The following is a 21,459-nucleotide window of genomic DNA, read 5'->3' as shown; positions in this document are numbered from 1 at the left end:
GCAGGACCGGATCTACATGTTTTTTGAGGAGGGGGGCAAAATTAAAAATGATCCCCCCTTATGGGTCCATTCTATCTTATGGGCCCATAGAACAGAATGGACTCCATACCCAATTTGCCCCCCCAGACGCTCCCAGGGCAAGCGCCTCCTCTGCTCCCCCCTAGATCCGGCCTTGTTGAGGAGGAGCTGGTCTAGAATGGCCTCCTGTCTCCAGCTAAAGGGGTCTAGGTTGAGGACAAGTCATGGATACTGAGGGGGAAATATAAGGAGAAGGAGAAGGAAAAGGAGGAGGAGAAGGAGGAGGAGGAGGAGAAAAGAGTAAGAGGAGACTGGATTTATACTCAGTGTTTCAGAGTGGCTTACAGTCTCCTTCCCTTCCTGTTCCCTGTGAGGTAGGTGAGGCTGAGACAGAACTGCTCTTGAGAGAAATAGCTCTGAAAGAACTGTGATTTACCCACAGTCACTCAGCAGCTGCAAGTGGAGGAGTGGGGAATCGAACCTGATTCTCCCAGATTAGCGGTCGTGCTCTTAACCACCATACCAAACTGGCTCTCTTGAGGGGTGACATGGGATGTGAATGTCTGGCTGGGCTTTTCTTCTGATGGTTCAGGCAGCTGAGGACATTTTGCACTGGCTTTGGGCCTCCTGATCCTCATCCTGTGGCAAAATGGAAATATAAAACTTCTCAATTTACTCTCATGTACATTAGGAATCCTGAAGAAGAACTCTCCATTTTCTGTCAGGGTTCTAAGTGCTGCTGTTGTGTGTGTGTCAAGCACCATCCAGCATATGGTGATCCTGTCAGGTTTTCAAGGCAAGAGACATTCAGAGGTCGTTTGCCACTGCCAGCGTCTGCATAGCAACCCTGGACTTCCTTGGTGGTCTGCTCTCCAACTGCTAACTGATTAGATGACCCTGGGGATCCCTCCCAAGTCTATGATTCTATGACCCTGCTTAAGTTTCCATGATCTGATGAGATCAGGCTAGCCTGAGCCATCCAGGTCAGGGCAGTTACCTTTATAAATTGCTTTGGTCACAATTTTTTTTCAAAACAAGAACCAGAATTCATATAATGCCTTTTATTAGGACCAACCAAATTGACACAAAACATTCTGCAAGCTTTTGAGCGCAACCAGAACTCTTTGTCAGGCTGGATGTTACAAAATTTTAAAAGATAAAGGTTCGAAAGCAGATTCTTCAGGCCACAGGGCTAAAGTCTGACCTTGCATGCCCTGTGCAAGGGATAAAAGCAGGCAGTTAGCTGAACTTTATTTCCTTACAGCATATTCTTGGTAAGCTGGATGCTGTCCATTTTTTGTTCTTTTACAGAAATACAGAAACCACTCCAAGTCCTTTGAAAATGGCCCCAAATGTCAAACCAGAAACATGCTTCTCTTCCAAACTGAGACCAATAGGAAGCACCTTATAGTCTCTGCATTAGTGATGGTTGAAATAAAATAAATTTAAGGTTTTGTCGCTCCAGGTGGTAGTCAACATTTGTTCATTGCCTGGTGCTGCTGCCTGGCCCATAGGAGCATAAGGGAAAGACAGGTACCCCATAGAGGCCAAGGAAATGGCTGTCTCTCTCTGCATTTTAAACTGCTAACATGCTGTGTTCTTTTCCAGGCTGAGTAACTGCCCTTCAGTCTAATGGTCAAGCTGGTTGATTGCCTTAAAGAAACTTCCTGGGATAGATCAGCCCTTCAGTCCTTGGCATTCTGGCTGAAAAGGGGCTGCCTTCTACTCATAGGATCCCTGCTGCCCAGTTCTCCTTGGTTTTGCTCTCCATGGGGCCTGGAGATCTCCTGGTATTACGACTGATCTCCAGATGATAGAGATCAGTTCCCCTGGAGAAAATGGCTGCTTTGGCAGGTAGGATCTGTGGTGTTTTACCCCCTCCCCTCTCCAAACTGTGCCCTCCCAGGCTCCACCCTCCCAGATCTCCAGATATTTCCCAAGTCAGAGCTGGCAACCCTAAAACTCAGTGTTTAGCTGTTAATATATGCAGCTGCAGAATGGCCCTTCTGTTCAGCTAACTGTTATCTAAGGGCAGACAGTCAGCTTTGATTCAGCTTACATTCTGGTCTTGGACCTGTGCCTAGCAGTGTTTCCTCCAGACTTTGAACATGAATTCAAGCTCATATAACTCTCCTACAGGTCTACGAATCTGTTATACAGTGGAAAGATGAGATAATAATTGTGCTGAAATGTGTGTAATGAACCTTAAGCTCCCACGTAAAGAACTGTGTGCTCAGCATTCTGGTTGAATTTTTTTTAAAAAAGAAGTTGCATGCTTTCAAAGCTTGTTCTGCAAGCTCAAGTCATTCTACAAAGTTGCTTCTACTCTATTTAGTACATGATACCTTTTCTGTGTCCCTTTTTTGGATCTTGCTAAGACAATTACCAAGATAGAACATGTCGTAGTGGAACTGATAGTTTCAGCAATCTCAGAATTGCACAGAGGCCCGATAAGCAATATTTTGGGATGCTAGTCCCTTGAATTTTGCAATGCCTCTGCATGATGGAAGCTCTGTGATATCAGGTCCCAGCCCAGTAACTTTTCATGTAGTATACAGTGCTATTTTTTTCCTTGGGTAAACAGCAAGCGTAGTGTCATCAGGATTGACATTTCATTTTACTTGGGTTGGTCTGGTTGGTTTTGCTTCTCATCCAGCGATGAGTGGAGCTGGAGAACTTCTGCTGTTCCAATATGCACTGAAAATGGAAAGTATGGTTGAGATGAGGATGGCTTGGTTTACTCATTACATATATCAGAGCCACTTTAAAACGAACCAGCCAACCAACTAGAGGGAAGTACCATTGCTGCTGTAAAGTGCCACTAATGCACAAAGTTAAGCTCCCAAGTTCAGGCTTATTAGTGTAGTCTGCATGCATGATAAACCATTTGTTATTTCCATTAGGATCTATCTGGGTTATTGGGTTCCAGAGCAGATGGCAGCAAGACTCCTTCATGCCTGGATCAGCACCCAACTAAAATTTGTCATTTGTGTTGGGTTTTGTTTCCAGTGAGCCATTTTGGGAGCTAACGTGTGACTGAAAATTGGGGCAGGTATACCATTAATGAATTTCAGCATGAAACTTTTAAAAAGTAATGACAATACATTTGGATGCCAGAGGCAGAAGCTCAAAATGATACAATTGGTAGTAAACATAGATCAATAAAGTTAATAATTTTTTTTTAAAGTGCCAGCTTTCAAACAATATGCCAGAATCTGCCATCTGATGTGGGTTGTCTCACCCTGATTGGAATCCTACATTTTGACAAGGATGCTGTAAAAAAGTCAGGGTAAATTCATTAAGGAAAATAACCTGCAGGAGAACTTTAATAAGTCTGTCAGCTGCTTTGCAGGATACCAGTTTAGTAACCTCAAGAACACTGTGAGAATCATAGAATCATAGAGTTGGAAGGGACCTCTAGGGTCATCTAGTCCAACTGCCTGCACAATGCAGGAAACTCACAAATACCTCCCCCTAAATTCATAGGATCTTCATTGCTGTCAGATGTCAGGTAAAACATGTATCTGGGTTTATTTAAAACATTTATATGCCATAAGATTCATAAGTTCTTCAGGTCCCTGCCTCCTTTGATTAGTTTTCCAATTTACTTTATTCACTTAATTTACTCCCCAGTGGGAACCCAAAGCTGCTCACATCATTTTCTGCTACTTCCTTTTATCTTCACAACAACCTTGTGAGGTAGGTTAGTCTGGCAGTGTGTAATTGGCCCAAGGTTACCCAGCAAGTTTCCACGGTAGAAATGGAATATCCAGATCTCTCAGACCCTAGCATGGTAATCTAACCACTGCATCATACTGCCTCTTACATGGTTTGTAATAAGTTATCAACAATGGACTATGGTCCGTAAACCAAAGCAATTTATAAAGGGCAGTTATCTTTATAAATTGCTTTGGTTTACAGACCATAGTCTACTGTTGATAGCTATAAAGGGAACGGAAATGAAATATAGCTGGAAGCTTAACACATGTATCCTGAGAAATAAAAACTTCATACAACAGACTAAAAAAGAGCTGCAGTCTTATTTTTATATTAATACAAATAGTGAAACTTCCTACAAGGTGATCTGGGAGGCTAGTAAAGCCTTTTTAAGGGGACTAGTGATAAAATTTTCTGCTACAAAATAAGGAAAAAAGAAAGAATATTCAGGAGTTAATGAATCTGATGAGTCATAAGGAATTGGAGTTTAAAATACAGCCTGGATCAATAAAACTGAAGCAAGAGATTAAAATTTTACAATATAAATTGAATACCATTCACTTAGAGGAAATGGAAAAGAAGTTGAAATATGCAAAACAAAGAGTTTTTTAAAATGCAAATAAACCTGGAAGATGGATGTCTCACTGAATTAGAAAAGAAAAAGAAAAAAAGTTGATAATTTCTTTGCGAGATAATAGAATAGAGAAATATAGGCTTGAAGATATCAAAGAAATTATAAGAAAGTTCTATACTGAGCTCTATCAAAAAAATGAGGTCAAAATTTCCCATCAACGTCAATATCTAAAAAAACAAATGCTTCCACAAATTAATGATGAACAATTGAAAAAAAAACCAGATAACCCCATAACATTGCAGGAAATTACACAAGCTTGGAAAACACAGAAGAAAGGTAGAACACTGGGCCCAGACGGTCTACCTGTTGAATATTACTCAACATTTGAGACTGCCTTCTGCTACTTTTAAAGGAATTAATAGACTATATCTGGTGTGAAGGAAAAATCCCTGAGACATGGAGACAAGCTAACATCTCTGATTTATAAGGAAGAAAAGGATCCTAAAGAAATAATGAATTATGGACCGATATTAATGTTAAATGTCGACTGCAAAATTTTTACTACAATATTGGCAAATAGATTGAAAAGAGTTCTAAATACTATCATCCATCAAGATCAGTTGGGATTCCTTCCTAGAAGACAAATCTGAAATAATGTGAGAGTAATATTTGACATCCTGGAATCCGATGAAGCCAACGCGGTCTTGCGTTTTTTTGGATGCGGAGAAAGCATTGGACAATATGAATTGGAACTTTTTAATCGAGCAACTTAAGATTATGAACTTTGGTGACCAATTTATTAATATGATTCAAACTATCTACAGTAAACAAGAAGCGAAAATCATCATTAATGGAGACTTAATGGGAAAAATCGAGCTCTGGAAGGGGACGAGCCCACTTTCACCTCTGTTATATATATATTATCCTTGGAGGTCCTTAACATAGCTATTCAAAAGAACATAAAAATTAAAGGCTTGAGAATTAAAGGAGAAGAATTTAAACTACAGGCTTTTGCAGGCGACATGGTTTTCATCTTAGAAAATCCGGAAACTTCAATTATTATTAATATATTTAGAAGAGTTTGGAGAAATGGCTGGATTAAAAATTAATTACAAAAAACTAAAATCTTGACCAAAAATATGCCCAACCAAAAAGGTCGATGCTTAGAAGAAAGAACAGGCTTCCAGATAGAGGGGAAATTAAGATACTTGCAGGTACACATTACAAACAGATGCAGCTCTTTATCTGATGACCATTACCTCACAACTCTGAAAGACACAGGAAGAGAACTGACCAGCTGGGGAAGACTGCAATTATCATTCTTGGGAAGAATAGCTGTCATAAAGATGACCATATTACCAAAATTAGTCTTGCTGTAAAGATGACCATATTACCAAAATTAGTCTGGGCAAAACTGGCTCTTACAAGGTTTGTAATAAGGTTTTGCCTCTATCCCACATGTGGTTTATGTCTCTCTAGAGAGGTGTGTATGTGTACTTCGGTATACTGACGAATACCAGAAGTCAACCTGCTTCTATTGACAAGTACAAGAAGTCAGCTCACCATTACTGCTGGTGTGTTCACATATTCCTTCATAACAAGTTGAGTGTATCAGAATGCTATCTAAAGAAAACCACCTTTTTAGTTTAAAAATGTGTGAGATGATCAAGGTATCTAGCAAGGGCTATAAATGATTAATGTCTTCCAGTTGCCTAGGACATCTCAGGTGAATATGTATTTGAGGAGCCGTGTGGCTTTTAAAAAATATATATAACATACCAAGTCCTTCCCTAAGAAAATAGTGTCTGTGGATTCTTTTTTTTAAAATACATTTTATTTACTAAATTGTTTTAAAAATACTATATCTGTGGATTCTGACCAGACGTATTGCCAAGGTTAAAAAAAGCAAACAAAAACTTGTTCAAGTCAAAAATCAATTTGATAAACCTGAAACTTTTGAGGAAGGGCCAGCATAACTGTTTTATGGATACTGGATTGTGTAAAAGTTTGGCTTCATACAGACCTCAGGTTCTGACATGTTCTTAGAAATCCAAGATAAATTCCTGCCATCTATTTTGTAATGGTAAGTTTCCTTTGATTTTAATACAAATCATAAACTAATTAATCTCTAAGGCACATCAAAATACAGGATCCTGTGAATCTCAGCTTTCACATAAACAATTCATTTTCACTCTTCTGGTTTCTAGGCTTCAAAATGTGTGCAAGGCAATACTAGTGAAATCTCAGAAGATGGCGCAGGATCCCAGCAATGTACCTTGTACATCATACATCAAAAATGGTGGTGGTGAGGGCTTTTTTTTTTTTTTAATAAGCAGGAGCTCTTTTGCATATTAGGCCACACACACTCCTGATGTAGCCAATCCTCCAAGAGCTTACAGGGCTCTCAGTACAGGGCCTCCAGTGGTGGCCAAGTTTATGGGCATGTGCCACAAGTACAGACTACAGTACGGAATGGCACCAGTGCAGCACCTACTGTGGTACATATACTGCCCATCAACCCATCTTAGGATGTTTTTTCTCTAATCACCATAAGGGGCAGACAACAACACAGCATGGTAGAGACAGCCAAACCCAAGGACCCTGCAGTTTCTCTTCTTATACACTACAAGTCACCATGACTTATGCTGTGGTATCATGCCATAGTGCTAATCACATGCATAGATGGTAATGTCCACTGATTTCAGTCAAACATCCATTCAAGTAAGTATACTTTGGATCAAGGCCCCAAACTCATCTGTATGTCTGTTAAAGACATTTCATCGGTGGTCATCGTGGCACATTTTGGCATTAGGGTGTTATAATCTGGCACTGCACTAAACTTGTTCTGATCCTGTATTGGCCTGCCACAGTAGCACCCTTTGAAATGCAGTCAGAAGGTGGTTTCTTGTAGGGTTAGTTAAATGATGTCTTTCAAAATATTTCCACTCACTGCCACAATAATGAAAGGCATAATATGTTCAGCAGGGTTTTTACCTGGTATTTCTTTCTTGCTTGGTTCTTTTTTTGGCTTTGGTACAGGTAGCCTGTAATAACATAAATCAGGGCTGACAAAATTAAAATATTACTCACCTTCTGATTTTAAGCAATGGAACAGCTGTGAAAATAAAAGCTGGCAATATGACTGCATCACTTTATCATCTATTTCTACAACCTGTTTACTTCTGTAATTTACATGTATTTACAGACAGGGGTCGTTTTGTAGAAAAATAGGTGGTGGAGCTCATCCAGGGATTGTTATGCAGCTGCACCTGCTATTCAATGGACAAGGTTGGAGGAGGAGGGGTTCAGAAGAAGATGATATTGGATTTATATCCTACCCTCCACTCCGAATTTCAGAGTCTCAGAGCGGCTCACAATCTCCTTTATCTTCCAGTTTGGTGTAGTGGTTAAGTGTGCGGACTCTTATCTGGGAGAACCGGGTTTGATTCCCCACTCCTCCACTTGCACCTGCTGGCATGGCCTTGGGTCAGCCATAGCTCTGGCAGAGGTTGTCCTTGAAAGGGCAGCTGCTGTGAGAGTCCTCTCAGCCCCACCCACCTCACAGGGTGTCTGCTGTGGGGGTGGAAGGTAAAGGAGATTGTGAGCCACTCTGAGACTCTTCAGAGTGGAGGGCGGGATATAAATCCAATATCATCTTCCTTCCCCACAACAGACACCCTGTGGGTGGGCCTGAGAGGACTCTCACAGCAGCTGCCCTTTCAAGGACAACCTCTGCCAGAGCTATGGCTGACCCAAGGCCATTTCAGGAGGTGCAAGTGGAGGAGTGGGGAATCAAACCCGGTTCTCCCAGATAAGAGATTTAACCACTACACCAAACTGTGCTCCTCTGAGCTCCTGCTGAATCCGAGGCCTGTTTACAGAGCTGATAAAGTGCTGTTCCTTCCAGCAAGGACTATAGGCTTGGTGTTCAGATACAGTATTTTCATTGGTTATTTTGTATTTTACATACAAGGTAAACACCAATGCTATCAGTTTGTGATTCGAAATCCCATTGTGACTGCTGACTGGCACAATGAATTCACGCCTCGTAAAATGTTACTGAAGCAACATGGAAATCCCTTTTCCAGGGTCTAGTGACCAGTCCCATGATGCACTGGTAGTGTCTCTGCTGGATCCATGAATATCGGCAAATGCTATGGTTCCTTCTCAGGTTAGTGTTGTTCTCCCTGGAATAAGATTTGCAATGAGTATTTAGATGAATTTGACCTATTTGTCTATGGAGGGTCTTTCTTTAAAAAAAAAAATTATGATCTGCAGACTCTGAAATCAATAAGATGTTATTTCCCATATATCTGTAAAGGAATTTTTGGAGGACAAACATTCCTGTCGAGGAATTTTGTTTTGCAAACATGCAGGGCTGGCCCTAGGCTGTCTGGCACCCCAGGCAAGGCTAACTTCTGGCCCCTCCCCTGCACTGATAGCATCACTGAGTCACTTGGGGGGCACCTCATTCGGCACCCCCAGAAGGCTGGTGCCCTAGGCAATTGCCTAGTTCGCCTACTGGCAGGGCCAGACTTGCAAACATGAAAAAAGTATTTAAAATGACACCTGGTTAGATTATTTCTTCTGTGCTGCCTAGAAGCAATGCTTGTGCCGTTTTGCACAAACTGAGACGGAAATTTCTCTTCCATGCTTGTGGGCAACTCCTGGGGCTCTAGATTTAGGTTGGCAGTTGCAATTTGCAGCAATCCCATGACAAGGTTCTTTTCTGCAGAGAGAGGAAATCATGCGCTTTTATGAATCAGAAAAAACCAACCTGCTCCACTTGAATGCCTAACGTTACATGCTAGCATTTCCTTTAATTTGCCTGCACTTTCGTATGCATTTCTGAATGACCCCAACAATTTGTCATTTCCACCAGTCATCAGTTTGCAAGGAAAAACTTACATATCCAGATTCCAGGTGTAAACGAGGCACGTGTTGAAACCAGGGGTGGCCAAACTGTGGCTCAGAAGCCACATGTGGCTCTTTCACACACATATTGTGTGGCTCTTGGAGCCCCCCCCTCCACTGTTTGACTTGGAGAAGGCATATCTCTCTTTAAATTCTCTTCTCCAAGCCAAGCCATGGCCTTCATGCCATTTGCAGGCTTCACCCTCTCCTCACCTTTCTGACCAGCAGTGAGCAGCCAGTGCTGGATAGCTGTCAAGGAGTCTGTCTGCAGGATCTGACACAACAGTTCTAAAATCTGTTGACAGAAGAATACAGTTGGAAAATATTAGCATGACCAGGTCAGAGTGATTTTCAAAGCAAACAAAAGTTCAAGAGGTTTGATGCATGCAAGACCCAGCTTATCCAGGTGTTTTCTGTATTGTTGTGAACTTTGTCCTTGCCACTTATTTAATGGAATACCTTTGGTGGAATCGGGAAGACAGTCGGCATTGCTTCTGTCGTTTCCTTTATGTACTTGAGTTTTAGAAATATGTGTAAGGAAGTGACCAGAAGACGTGCAAATCAGTTCCCTTTGTTAATGTCAGATCAAATATAGTTTGTGGCCTACCAAGCCAAATACAGGCCAGTAGCCATGTGGCTTATGTAGTGTTAGGCAACTCATCTGCTTATCTCTTTCTGGTTTTGCAGATCCAAAGAAGTAATGAACTAGGACATTGCTTGAACCTTGGATGGGCCACCTTGCATAACTGTGTGTGTGTGTGTGGGGGGGGAGTGCTCTGCAAAGTGGTCTGCAAAGCACCAATTTAAGTATAATGCTTCTGAATTCCAGAGAAGAACTTTTTTGGGGGGTTCGTTCTAGATGTAGAACATAGGTCTGGGGAGTAAGTCCTGTATGCCAGTGGTTTTATACTGCTTGTTCCATGCATGTACTTGATTTGTGTTCATAGCAGTGAGTGTGCGCAGGGCTTTTTTTGTAGCAGGAACTCCTTTGCATATTAGGCCACACACCCCTGATGTAGGCAATCCTTCAAGAGCTTACAGTAGGCCCTGTACGAAGAGCCCTGCAAGCTCTTGGAGGATTGGCTACATCAGGGGTGTGTGGTCTAATATGCAAAGGAGTTCCTGCTACAACCCACCCACCCCCTGGAATTCTGAAGAGAAGCTTGATTTTTCTGATTTCTCCCCCTGGGGCCTTGAAACACAGCTTTCTCTAAATCATGGCCCTGGGTGATCATGTGAGATAAGGACTAAAAGGCAACAGTTGCTCCATTTCTGTATGCTTTGCTTACGATTAGTTCTTGGTCCTGGAAAAACAGAACAGGATCTTTGTCTTTATTCTTGGCGTTTTTCCGGTGCGCTCGGTGGGATGAATGGCGAGTTGTGGCTCGAGAGGAAGGTGGAATGAGACGCCCCGTTTCTTCAGAGTGTCGAGTCTCTCTCTGAGGCTTCTGTGTCTTCAAACACAACCAGATGCAGTCACATTAAGGTCAATTTTGCACTAGACCTTTAATCCCAATTCGGCCCTGTCTCCAAATTGACATTCTATACCAGAATCATAGAAACTAGCTCTACGAGTCTATTATTCTAGTGTGAAAAATCAGTTTGGGGAGAGGGCTGAACCAGGATTAAAATTCTAGTAAGAGTCCCACCAACCAGGCAAGGTAGAATGCTATGGGGGTGCTCTAACGGCTGGAATCTCTGGCTTGAATATACATCTAAGGTTCCGTCCACCAATAAATGAAAGAGCTGTTCCACGGACAAGTTATATTTTGTTATGATTGTGGTTTCTGAAGGGTTCTAAAAAACTACCTGGGAAATATACTTCCCTTATCATAGAACTTTGGTGTTACCATTGAAACAATTCTTTATTTAGAGCTGAAGTTTGTGATCCCTTTACTGACGACCAGCTGGGGGCAGGGAGGAGAGGGTCATGGTTTTAAAGCACTCTGGGCGTCTAAACTTTTATGCAGAAAAGACAGCTCAGTGCAGCATTGTTAAATCTGTTGTTTATAAAGGACAACAGTGGATTTGAAAAGAGCACAAAGAGCTAACCAAAAGGAGGGGGAATGCCTCAAGGAAACAGAACCCCAGTTCAAAGAGCCCTGCAAGCTCTTGGAGGATTGGCTACATCAGGGGTGTGTGGTCTAATATGCAAAGGAGTTCCTGCTACAGTTCTGTCCCATTATTTCAGGTTTGTTTGTAAAAATTGCTGTTTGTGTCTTCTGTTTTCGTAACCACTTGCTTCCACAACTCTGTTGCTACTCCTTCATATCCTTCTGTTCCATAAATTGGTTCTTTCTAGTGTGTTTTTGAAACTGGCTGTCTATGATTAGAGCTGAATTTTTGTGTGGTGCGTTTAGTCTACGTTAGCCACAGAGGTTAGACTACAGCAGTGCTTATAGAGTATTGTCTAGTGTCCTTGCCTCTTGTACTGGATCAGAAAAATATTAGAGTGCTTGCATTTCCAGGCCTGGAGATGCTTAAAAACCTTTAGCTCTGGCCTACGATCACCATATACTGCAAAGTTTTGCATGCTGAAGCCCCCCTGGTTTCAATACAACATCAAGTGTGCAGAACTATTTGTTTTATTTATGTGGTTATGTTATTAATTATAGTTTGCCTTTGTCATATGGACTCAAGGTGGATTACACAGAATGAGTCAGTAGAATCAATAAAATAGGATATTCAGTAACTAATGGGGTGATGGGGTGTGAACTGGCAGAGACGGACCAAGAGAGAGATCTTGGGGTCATGGTAGATAACTCACTGAAAATGTCAAGACAGTGTGCGTTTGCAATGAAAAAGGCCAATGCCATGCTGGGAATTATTAGGAAGGGAATTGAAAACAAATCAGCCAGTATCATAATGCCCCTGTATAAATCGATGGTGCAGTCTCATTTGGAGTACTGTGTGCAGTTCTGGTCGCCGCACCTCAAAAAGGATATTATAGCATTGGAGAAAGTCCAGAAAAGGGCAACTAGAATGATTAAAGGGCTGGAGCACTTTCCCTATGAAGAAAGGTTGAAACGCTTGGGACTCTTTAGCTTGGAGAAACGTCGACTGCGGGGTGACATGACAGAGATTTACAAGATAATGCATGGGATGGAGAAAGTAGAGAAAGAAGTACCGTACTTTTCTCCCTTTCTCACAATACAAGAACTCGTGGGCATTCGATGAAATTGCTGAGCAGACAGGTTAAAACGGATAAAAGGAAGTACTTCTTCACCCAAAGGGTGATTAACATGTGGAATTCACTGCCACAGGAGGTGGTGGCGGCCACAAGCATATTCACCTTCAAGAGGGGTTTAGATAAAAATATGGAGCACAGGTCCATCAGTGGCTATTAGCCACGGTGTGTGTGTATATATAAAATTTTTTGCCACTGTGTGACACAGAGTGTTGGACTGGATGGGCCGTTGGCCTGATCCAACATGGCTTCTCTTATGTTCTTAATGCGTTAGGCTGTTAGAAGACTGGAACCGGCAGAAAGAAAAGGAGCATAGCATAAGCATTAACATGACCCCTTAACTGGTACAGAAATCACATAATAGGATCCTGCAGAAAATATGCTATATATAGAAAGACCACAAGTTCCAGTCCTTTACTCAAATCAATTTATGAAACCATTTTTACTGTGTAGTCTTATTACAACAACTTATTGCAGTGCAACTTACTGTTGTACGACTTACTATGCAGCTGCACTGGATTGTACCTATGTCTGTACATTATCCTGTTCATTTTCATACCTTACTAAAATTAGACACTGATATTTGAATTGATGCTTTTGAGACATTGTTGCACCGTGAGCATTGAACTGGTAGGTGAGAAAAGCTCCCCATACAGATCAAAATAAACACATACCGTCTCCTTTTTCTCTGTGAAGGAAGCAGCTCTCAGTCTTGCAGTGATTTCTCTCAATTCATCCCTCCATGCATCTGACAAAGAGCCTTTAACGGAGAGAAGACCAAAAGGAAGGGAGGAGGCTCAAGGAAAAGTACCGCCACTAAGAGGCAGACTGCAGTCAAGTTTGCATCCAATCCCGAATATTCTCAGTAAAACAGTGTCAATTCTATTAAATTTATGGAGGAGGGAAGAGATGCCAAGACATAAAGCAGACTTGACATCTCTCCTTATATTAGCAGCTAAAATTTTAATAGCGCATCACTGGAAGTCAAAGGTAATGCCTACAAAAAGACAATGGTTCCTGAAGGTCTGAGACATAATAGCAATGGATAAGATAGCAAACACAATTTGGCAATCAGAAGTTTTAGAAAGCGGAAAAGACAATAACACGTTTGTGGAAAAATGGTATCATTTCTTTAAGTTTGTACAAGAACAACAAAATGTTTCATGTCAACTGCCAGAAAAATATATAGACTTTGTATTCTATTAAGTCTCTCTACATAATATTGTAATCATAATGGGATGGCTAAAGTTATAGATATTGTAATAGTTGTAAGTGTTGGATTGTTATTGTTATATTAATATTAATAAATTTATTTAAAATTGAAAAAAAACCAGTGTTCACCCATTACATTTTTCAGGAATATACTTAAGATCAGGACTTTTTTGAGCAGGAATGCACAGGAATGCAGTTCTGGCTGGCCTCGCATCAGGTGGTATGGCCTAATATGAAAATGAGTTCCTGCTGAGCTTTTTCTACAAAAAAAAAATCCCTGCTTAAGATGCTGCAACAGTACGCCTACTCCTAAAAATGCAAGTTATGCAAGAAAGAGACTCATATTTGGAAACAGATGTATTTAATAAGTATGCTCCTACAGAAACCGGGATTGGTTTGTGTTCCTTGCTGAACATATATTCAATGGCTAATCTGGGTTTTATAGAGAAACACCCAACATATATTTAGTCCTAGCTTTCTCTCTGATATGCTGGATTTTAATGCACAGGACAATTGTTTCAAGAGTTGTTGAACCTTTGGTCATAATTTTATGGCAGGCTCCAAAACAGTCCTGTGCCCAAATATTTATTATCTGTTGCAATCTTGGAATGCAGCCCTGGAAATAATTTCCCGATCTCTGCTTTAATTGGGATTCTGCTAATCATGAGTGTTCTCAGGAGGCTTCTCAGCTTGATGATCTTTAATGGTTTAATTACTTTGATGCTCCTTGTTGAGTGGGACAGATTGCAGGCACTGAGGCAGCTCTTAAATCAGGCTAGCTTTGCTGTCACCCACAGCAGAGGCCACAGAAGACCTGCTTCCTCTGCCAAGTGCAAAATGATCTCTTTGTCAAAGATGGTATGCTCACAGCGGCCCCCTGCATTAGCATCAGAGACCTCAACTAACTTGAGAAATGGGCATAACCATTGCCATAGTCAAGAGGGGGAAATGGCAGGGTCACTTGCTCCTTCTGTCCTGTGATGTTGCTATGCACCCCCCTCCTCCCCAATGCTGCTTTTCCATGGAGAAACTATAGATGGACATTCCAGCCCCTTGTTTGCAGCTGAAAGTGTCTCTCAGCCCTGAACAGAGCAGTTTTGTTCAGCATGGATCTAACTGAAGAGCACATGCAAATACTGACCTATGGCTAGCATGGGGACAGGAAAAGGCTGTGGATCTCCAATGGGTATTTGGATGCCAGTGTCTCCCAAAGCTGAAGTACGAAACTGGTTTTTTATCACGGGAGAAGGTAGAAGGATGGGCTGCTCAGACCACTCATCATTCACTTTGCAAACGGGAGCACCATTCAGGCCTGCAAAAGAAAGAGACATCCACAGTACAACGTAGAAAAGAAACGCAGTGCAGAAGAAGCTCTTTAGTCAGAGCTGTCTGGAGCCTGCTGCTTTTGCTCTACTCTGGAAAAGGCCTGATGGACTCACCCTCGTTGCCCCCAAGTGCTGGTTTCAGACATGCATTTGTGAGATGCAGAGGATACCTGTAATATGTTCTGGGCCAGATAATGTGTTACTAATATTAATCTGTACCTGTTGGTTACAAGCATTCTAATATTGATTACTAACATTCATCCTCAGAAACTAGCATATGAAAACATATAAAAACAGATTTGCCATTTCAAAATTTTATTCAATCGGTTATATTTCAAGTATTTATTCTCAGCACGCGGATTGATTTTTTATCCCAGCCTTCTTTGAAATAAAATCAGGATGATTTATAAGTATGTGACTATATCCTATAATCTGAGGGGGTTTTTCCTGGATAAAGAAGTGCCAGAACTCTCCAGAGGGAAAGGAAGGAGAAACACATGGGATTCTTTGAAACAATATTATTGTCATGTGCTACGGGCTTACCTCTATTTTAAAGCCATTCCCAAATTTTAGACATGTCACCAACTTCCTCTTTTCTTTTTTTTGCTTCTGGTGCCTAACCCTGAACGATGACCTTGAAGTAAGTGTTTTCACATGCTTTGTTCGATCAAAGACTACCATGCTCCCCATGTCCCCATGAGCGTTTCAACCATTTTTGAGAATTTTGTTTCTACTTAGAGGTTCCGGAACTCTGTTCCAGCGTGTTCCCCCAGGGAAAAAAACCTTACCTGTAATTGTACAGCAGTGGTTATATAAATTCATTTGATTTTATGCTGGAGCTTGGCTCCTCCCCCTTTGTTGCACAAGAAAAGTACCTTTGGGATTTTCCTTGGTCCTAAATGCTTACCTTGGATGTGAGTCACTCGGTGTGGGTGGGGATTGTGTCGTGAGAAGAAGGAGTGATGGCTGAGACTGCCGAACCGAGCGGTGTTCTTTGATTGTGGCCTCAGGGCCTGAACGCTAAACTGGAGTGGAACATTTAGGGCCATGTGTTTCAGCTTCCCTGCTAAAGTTGTGATGGTCTTGCTTTTAAAGGTGCTCATAATGGAGCCCTTCAGCTTCTCCATTTCTTCTTTAGTTGGTGTTTCCTCAGTTCTAGGTGGGGGCGGAGGAAGAAGAACAGAAATGGTGATCCTATAAAGACAAACCTCAGAATCTGACAGATCTCCCAGGAAACCAACATAATTTAGTTCCTTTTCCCAGTTCAGGTAATACAGTCCTGCCTTCCAAGTTTATCATTCCAAATCAGTGAAAGTCTCTATAAGAATGCAGTGGAGATTATTCGGAAGATTTTAAAGCAGTTGTAAACCCCAGTGATTCCAAAAACAGCAAAGGCATGTTTAATTCCCTGTCTCTGAAACTGTTGGATCTAGAGAGAGTTGAACATTGCCTGTAACAATGCTCAAGTCTATTTTTTGCAGTCATTTATATCCCAAAGAATCCAACTCGCCTAATGGAGCTTGTTCTTTAGGCAACCCAAGAAACATACTCCTTTTGGAGGGTATATTTCCCCCCTTTGTGAAGTTAGTACTTACCTGCAAGGCTGCTGTGGAATGGATTAGCTTGAGAAAGAGTGTGGTATGGTTCTTGGTATGCATGTACTACAACTGTAGGATTGCTGTGACTATATGAGGAAGCCTTAGCCTCATAAGCGTGGAACCTGAAACCTACACGCTCCAAAAGAATATGCTGATTCCAAAAGCTGAATATTTAAGAACTTCTCTTCTTGCATTTTGGAAAGGTGACACAGGGTCTTCTTCATACCACTTAGTGAATTCATATTCTCAGATTTCACAAACTCCTGTAATTCCAGGACATATTTGTTGGCCAGTCATCAGAAGGAGCCTTGCACCATAAGCATAAATAAAAGAGAGGGCACCATTGTGGGGAAGCACTGAGCCATTGTGTCTCTGCCTGACTTGCTCCCACAGGCAATGTTTCAAAAGGGAAAATGAGAAAGATGACTTTGCGTGTGTCATCTGGAACAGACAGTTCAGTGTAACCTGTGCTTTGTTGATGTTACCCTGCATCTGATAGGTACACAGCATGTGTTCCTGGGAAATTGTGTAATTAAATCAGGATGGATGGTTTTTAAACTATTTTTGTTTTAGCAAAGGTGAATGGAGCCAGCAAGCTATTACTGGAATCAATTATCTGTGCTGGGACCTGTTTTCAGCACTGCAGCTCCAGAAAGTGTGAAATGGTAATATAATTATAAGGACATCTTCCAGCACTTGTTAGCATTTCCACCTAAATTTAATTTCAAGGGATGTACTACTGCCCCCAAAACTACAATCCTATGTCACTACAGAAGACACTGGGGTGGCATGGCTTAGACCTAACCTTGGCAAAATTTACAGAAATATAAATGACCCAACAATGATTTCTGATAATGAAGTTCTGAAACTTCTCTGCCAGAGGGCTTGTCTTGTCAGTCACTGAGATGACTCCAAAGCAGAGAGCCAACAAACCCACTTCTCTGTGACATCTTGCTGAGCATTGGCTTTGGCCTTTCTGTCCCATGTCTGATGTTTGGGTGTGGCCAGAGGCATAAGCCCTTGGGTGCATGCAGGACGGCAAGAGCTAAAGCTCTTTGGCTCTCAGGCAGTGACTGAATCTTGATGCAGCCAAAGCACAGCTTGTTATTTTGCCTGTTGGTTATATATTGCTTATATACTTTGGGTCACTTTAGGGAGAAAAGCAGTATGCAAATATTTACTTCTATAACTAAAAATAAAGACAAAAACATATTCCCACACTCCTGTATCTGATGGCTGCTGGCTCCCAGAGTAACTCTCAATGAAGGAATCCCAGCTCTTTCTCTCAAACCACATTGTTATGTATGTTGTTTATAGTTGGTGTAAGTAACAAAGCATGCTTCTACCCGCCAGGATCCTAATGCTTATGCTCCGATTGGCCATTCCCTATGAACTGGCCAATCGGGGCTCCAGGCATATAACAGTAATATGCTAATAACAGGATCCTGGAGAGACCAATCTAATAGTTTCTCACTGACTAAATGGGTGTGTTTGGGTGGAGTTGTAGTGTATATATTCTCTCTGTGTTGTCTGTTTCCCCCCAGTCCTGATTTGAACTAAAATAGAGTTGTATCTACCCAAGGCTGAACTCACTATTTAACACACATGACCCAAAAGACCCATTAATTTGGAGAGAAAGAGGGCTTTCAAAATCCCAAATGAGGTCAGTTTACTCCCAACTGCTCTAAGTCACTATGTTTCTGAACCTGAGCACTGAAACAATGCACATGCTTCAAGATCAGGCAAATTAAGACTTCCTTCTAACTAGGGTTGCCAACCTCCAGATAGTGACTGGAGATCTCCTGCTAGTACCACTGATCTCCAGGGGAGAAAGATCAGTTCCCTTGGAGAAAGTGGCTCATTTGGAATGGCATTATATCCCACTGAAGGCACGACCCCAAAATCACCAGGTATTTCCCAACCTGTAGCTCTTTATCAGGAAATTAGCTCCTGGCTAATCCCACATCTCCTTTCTTCCAGGGCTTTTTTTTGTAGCAGGAACTCCTTTGCATATTACGCCACACACCCCTGATGTAGCCAGTCCTTGAGCTTACAGTAGGTCCTGTACTAAGAGCCCTGTAAGTTCTTGAAGGATTGGCTACATCAGGGGTGTGTGGTCTAATATGCAAAAGAGTTCCTGCAACCAAAAAACCCCCTGCTTCCTTCCTTCCTGGTTGGTTTTCAACAGCCTTCCAAGCTTCTCACTCTCTGTCCTAGTCAATCCAGGGTAGAGTTCTGTTTCCACTTGCATTTCCTCTCAACTCTGGCCATGTTTTTATTTCCTTCCTGCTTTCCCAATGGGTCTGTTTTCCATTTCTAATCTAAGCCTCTCCTCAGCTCAAGCTTTACATTAGTGATCCTCATCCCCACCCCAGATCCCTTGCCCCTCTGCCCCAAAGCTTTCTCTTGCTGTCAGCCATGGTAATCTCCTCTCCAACTGTTAGATGCACTGGTAGTAAGCCATTAATCTCTGTCTTATTTAGCGGAGTGTACTATTGGCTACATGTGGCAGTAGCTTCTTTGTTCTGTTTGTGCTAGCAAAATGACAGAGTTATACAAAGCCGCTTGTCAATTCCAAAACTAGTATGCGTCTTTATGTAGTGAACTCCATTCTAGACTGGAAAAATGCATGGGCTCTAACATAACTATGATGGATGCAGATGCAGAGATGCATGTCCTGCACCCATGGTGCCAAAGATGGAGAGCAACATGCTCCTTCTTTGTGTGTGTGAGTGTGTGTGAGAGAGGTGAGAACACAGGGAAGGAAGCAATTCCCTGAGTCTACACATCAATGGGCCAGAGGCAGAAGAGTGAACAGGAAGGAAACTCACAATTGCCTGCCTATCTATCTGACTATCTTGTAACTCCCACCCACTCTGGAGACTGAGGCTAAGAGACAGTGTCTAGTCCTTCTCTTCCAACACCAACCACACTCTAAAGTCTCTCCCACTAACGTTTCTATCTTCTAGTAGTCCCTTTTGTTTCCTTTCTCCTATATTTTGTCCTCCTGCTTCCCTGTATTTAGGGGACACTTTTCATACAACCTCAACAACAAATGTGCTGGTAAGTTCCTTTCATAATACCAGGCAGGGGTTTGTTTGTTTTTTGAGCAGGAATGCACAGGAATGCAGTTTTGGCTGGCTGGGCATCAGGGGGTGTGGCCTAATATGCAAATGAGTCCCTGCTGGGCTTTTTCTACAAAAAAAGCCCTATGTGAAACAGTGGTGACATCACAGGATGTGGCCTAGGATGCAAATGAGTCCCTGCTGGGCTTTCTCTACCAAAAAAGCCCTGATACCAAGTAACTGTTGAACTGGTTCTTACTGGTTATTTTTTGCTGCTTATATATTGAATCACTTTATTGCTTCCATTGCATTTTTAATTATTACTTCTCTTTCTTTTCATCTATCCCATTGTAGCCAATAAGACAGAACCTTGGAAGTTAGAATTACCTCCTCTGTTTTTTCCGTGGTATCTCCTCCAAACATGCTTGTGTTTATGTATCCTCAAAGGTTCTGCATTAAAGTGTGCACCCACAAAATGCACTGTCTCCTTATTCTTTGGTATGTACTACCCAAGGAAGTATAAAGTAAATCCCATTTAGATTTGTGGAAAAAATACCTGTCTACACATAAAAGAATAGTGCAGCCAGTTTTGATAGCTTAATTTGAGCCACATCTGACCAATGTTGGACCTGAAATTCATTTTGGAGTTTGATGCTGAACCCAGCATTGTTTTTCTAAGCCAACTGGAAGAGTTTATGGATCTGAAAGTATGAAGAATGTCTTCTTGCCATTAATTCTTCACAACCATTACCAAATTAGGTGGTTTCTCCACCAGGAGGGAGGCTTCCAGGTGAGCTTGTTCCCTGACGCGTCTCAATTTTTAACTATAGGTCATGATCCAGTCTGTATTGTGTTTTTAAATCTCAGTGTTCTACAGTCTCATTGATTTCAGTGGGAGATGTTTAGATAGTTGTTTAACCCTGGAAATTAATGGAGCTTTAACTTTGGTTAGATGGTACCCAATGTACTGAGGAGGAATCTCCCAGCAGAGATCCAATTTATGATCCCAGGATGCCCTCTGCAATAAAAATAATCCTTTTTTACCACAAGAAGGGTGGAAGTTCTCCTCCTCTGATCAGCTCTCAAGCTGTTCCTACTTAAATAGGGTCAGTGGAGGGGACGTGGATACTCACTCTGTTTGTTGCAGATGAGGGCTGGATTTCTTCCTATGTGAAGCCATTTTAAAATGTCTATAACAATAAAAGAGTGAGTCGTCACTGTTGCATTCCCGTCTGGCGCACAGTAGTTGCACAGATATAGGGAGATGCTCCATGTCACCTGCAAGGAAAGGAAGTATCCTGAACTCTGTTATGATTTCAGATGAACTTAACAGGACAATATAGCATGGCTTATGCAAAGTAACATATTAACTAGCAAGTCAGCTATTCTCTTCTGATTACATAAAAGTGACGCAACAATACTGTCTGGATGTGCTTTTTGTAATTATTGAATGTTGCTATATTTCATGGTATGCCTACTTCCAGACAGTTCTGGCATCTGCTTTTGACATGCAGAAACCAAGACAGGGTATTGTTTCATTTTTTTAAAAAATGCAAGGCAACGTGTGACCAGTGGATTTGTTGGCTTAGAGCTCATGAGCTGCAAGCACTCTCCTGTTTCTGCAGCTGGCAAAACAGAACAACAAAATCATAAGCACTCAACAAGGAGTGGAGGCAGGGTGTTTGCTCAAATGCTACTGATTTATCATTACTGTAATTATTTAACCATCCTTAAGAGAGTGGTTGGTGTTGTATATGGCACAGGTGATGGGGCCCATCTTTCCAAATAGCTGGTTTGCCATAGTGGGCCTGAAGAACCTAAGAACAGAAAAGCCTGCTGGATCAGACCG

General features: G+C 41.8%; 1 protein-coding gene across 1 annotated transcript; it reads right to left on the bottom strand.

Annotated features, from left to right (window-relative positions):
* Positions 1 to 1,064: 1,064 nt before the first annotated feature.
* TBATA (thymus, brain and testes associated) lies at positions 1,065 to 20,888 on the bottom strand. The gene is made up of 9 exons (XM_060241184.1): positions 20,744 to 20,888; positions 15,855 to 16,102; positions 14,764 to 14,934; positions 13,085 to 13,170; positions 10,513 to 10,677; positions 9,437 to 9,518; positions 8,879 to 9,038; positions 7,304 to 7,353; positions 1,065 to 2,715 (listed from the first exon to the last, which is right to left on the bottom strand). Exons 1-9 carry the CDS (start codon positions 20,881 to 20,883, stop codon positions 2,636 to 2,638), a joined length of 1,182 nt encoding a protein of 393 aa, XP_060097167.1. The 5' UTR covers positions 20,884 to 20,888; the 3' UTR covers positions 1,065 to 2,635.
* Positions 20,889 to 21,459: the final 571 nt, after the last annotated feature.

Source organism: Heteronotia binoei, chromosome 6, assembly GCF_032191835.1.
Source record: "Heteronotia binoei isolate CCM8104 ecotype False Entrance Well chromosome 6, APGP_CSIRO_Hbin_v1, whole genome shotgun sequence".
Taxonomy (NCBI): Eukaryota; Metazoa; Chordata; class Lepidosauria; order Squamata; family Gekkonidae; genus Heteronotia; species Heteronotia binoei.
This window is presented reverse-complemented; position numbering and strand designations above follow the sequence as displayed.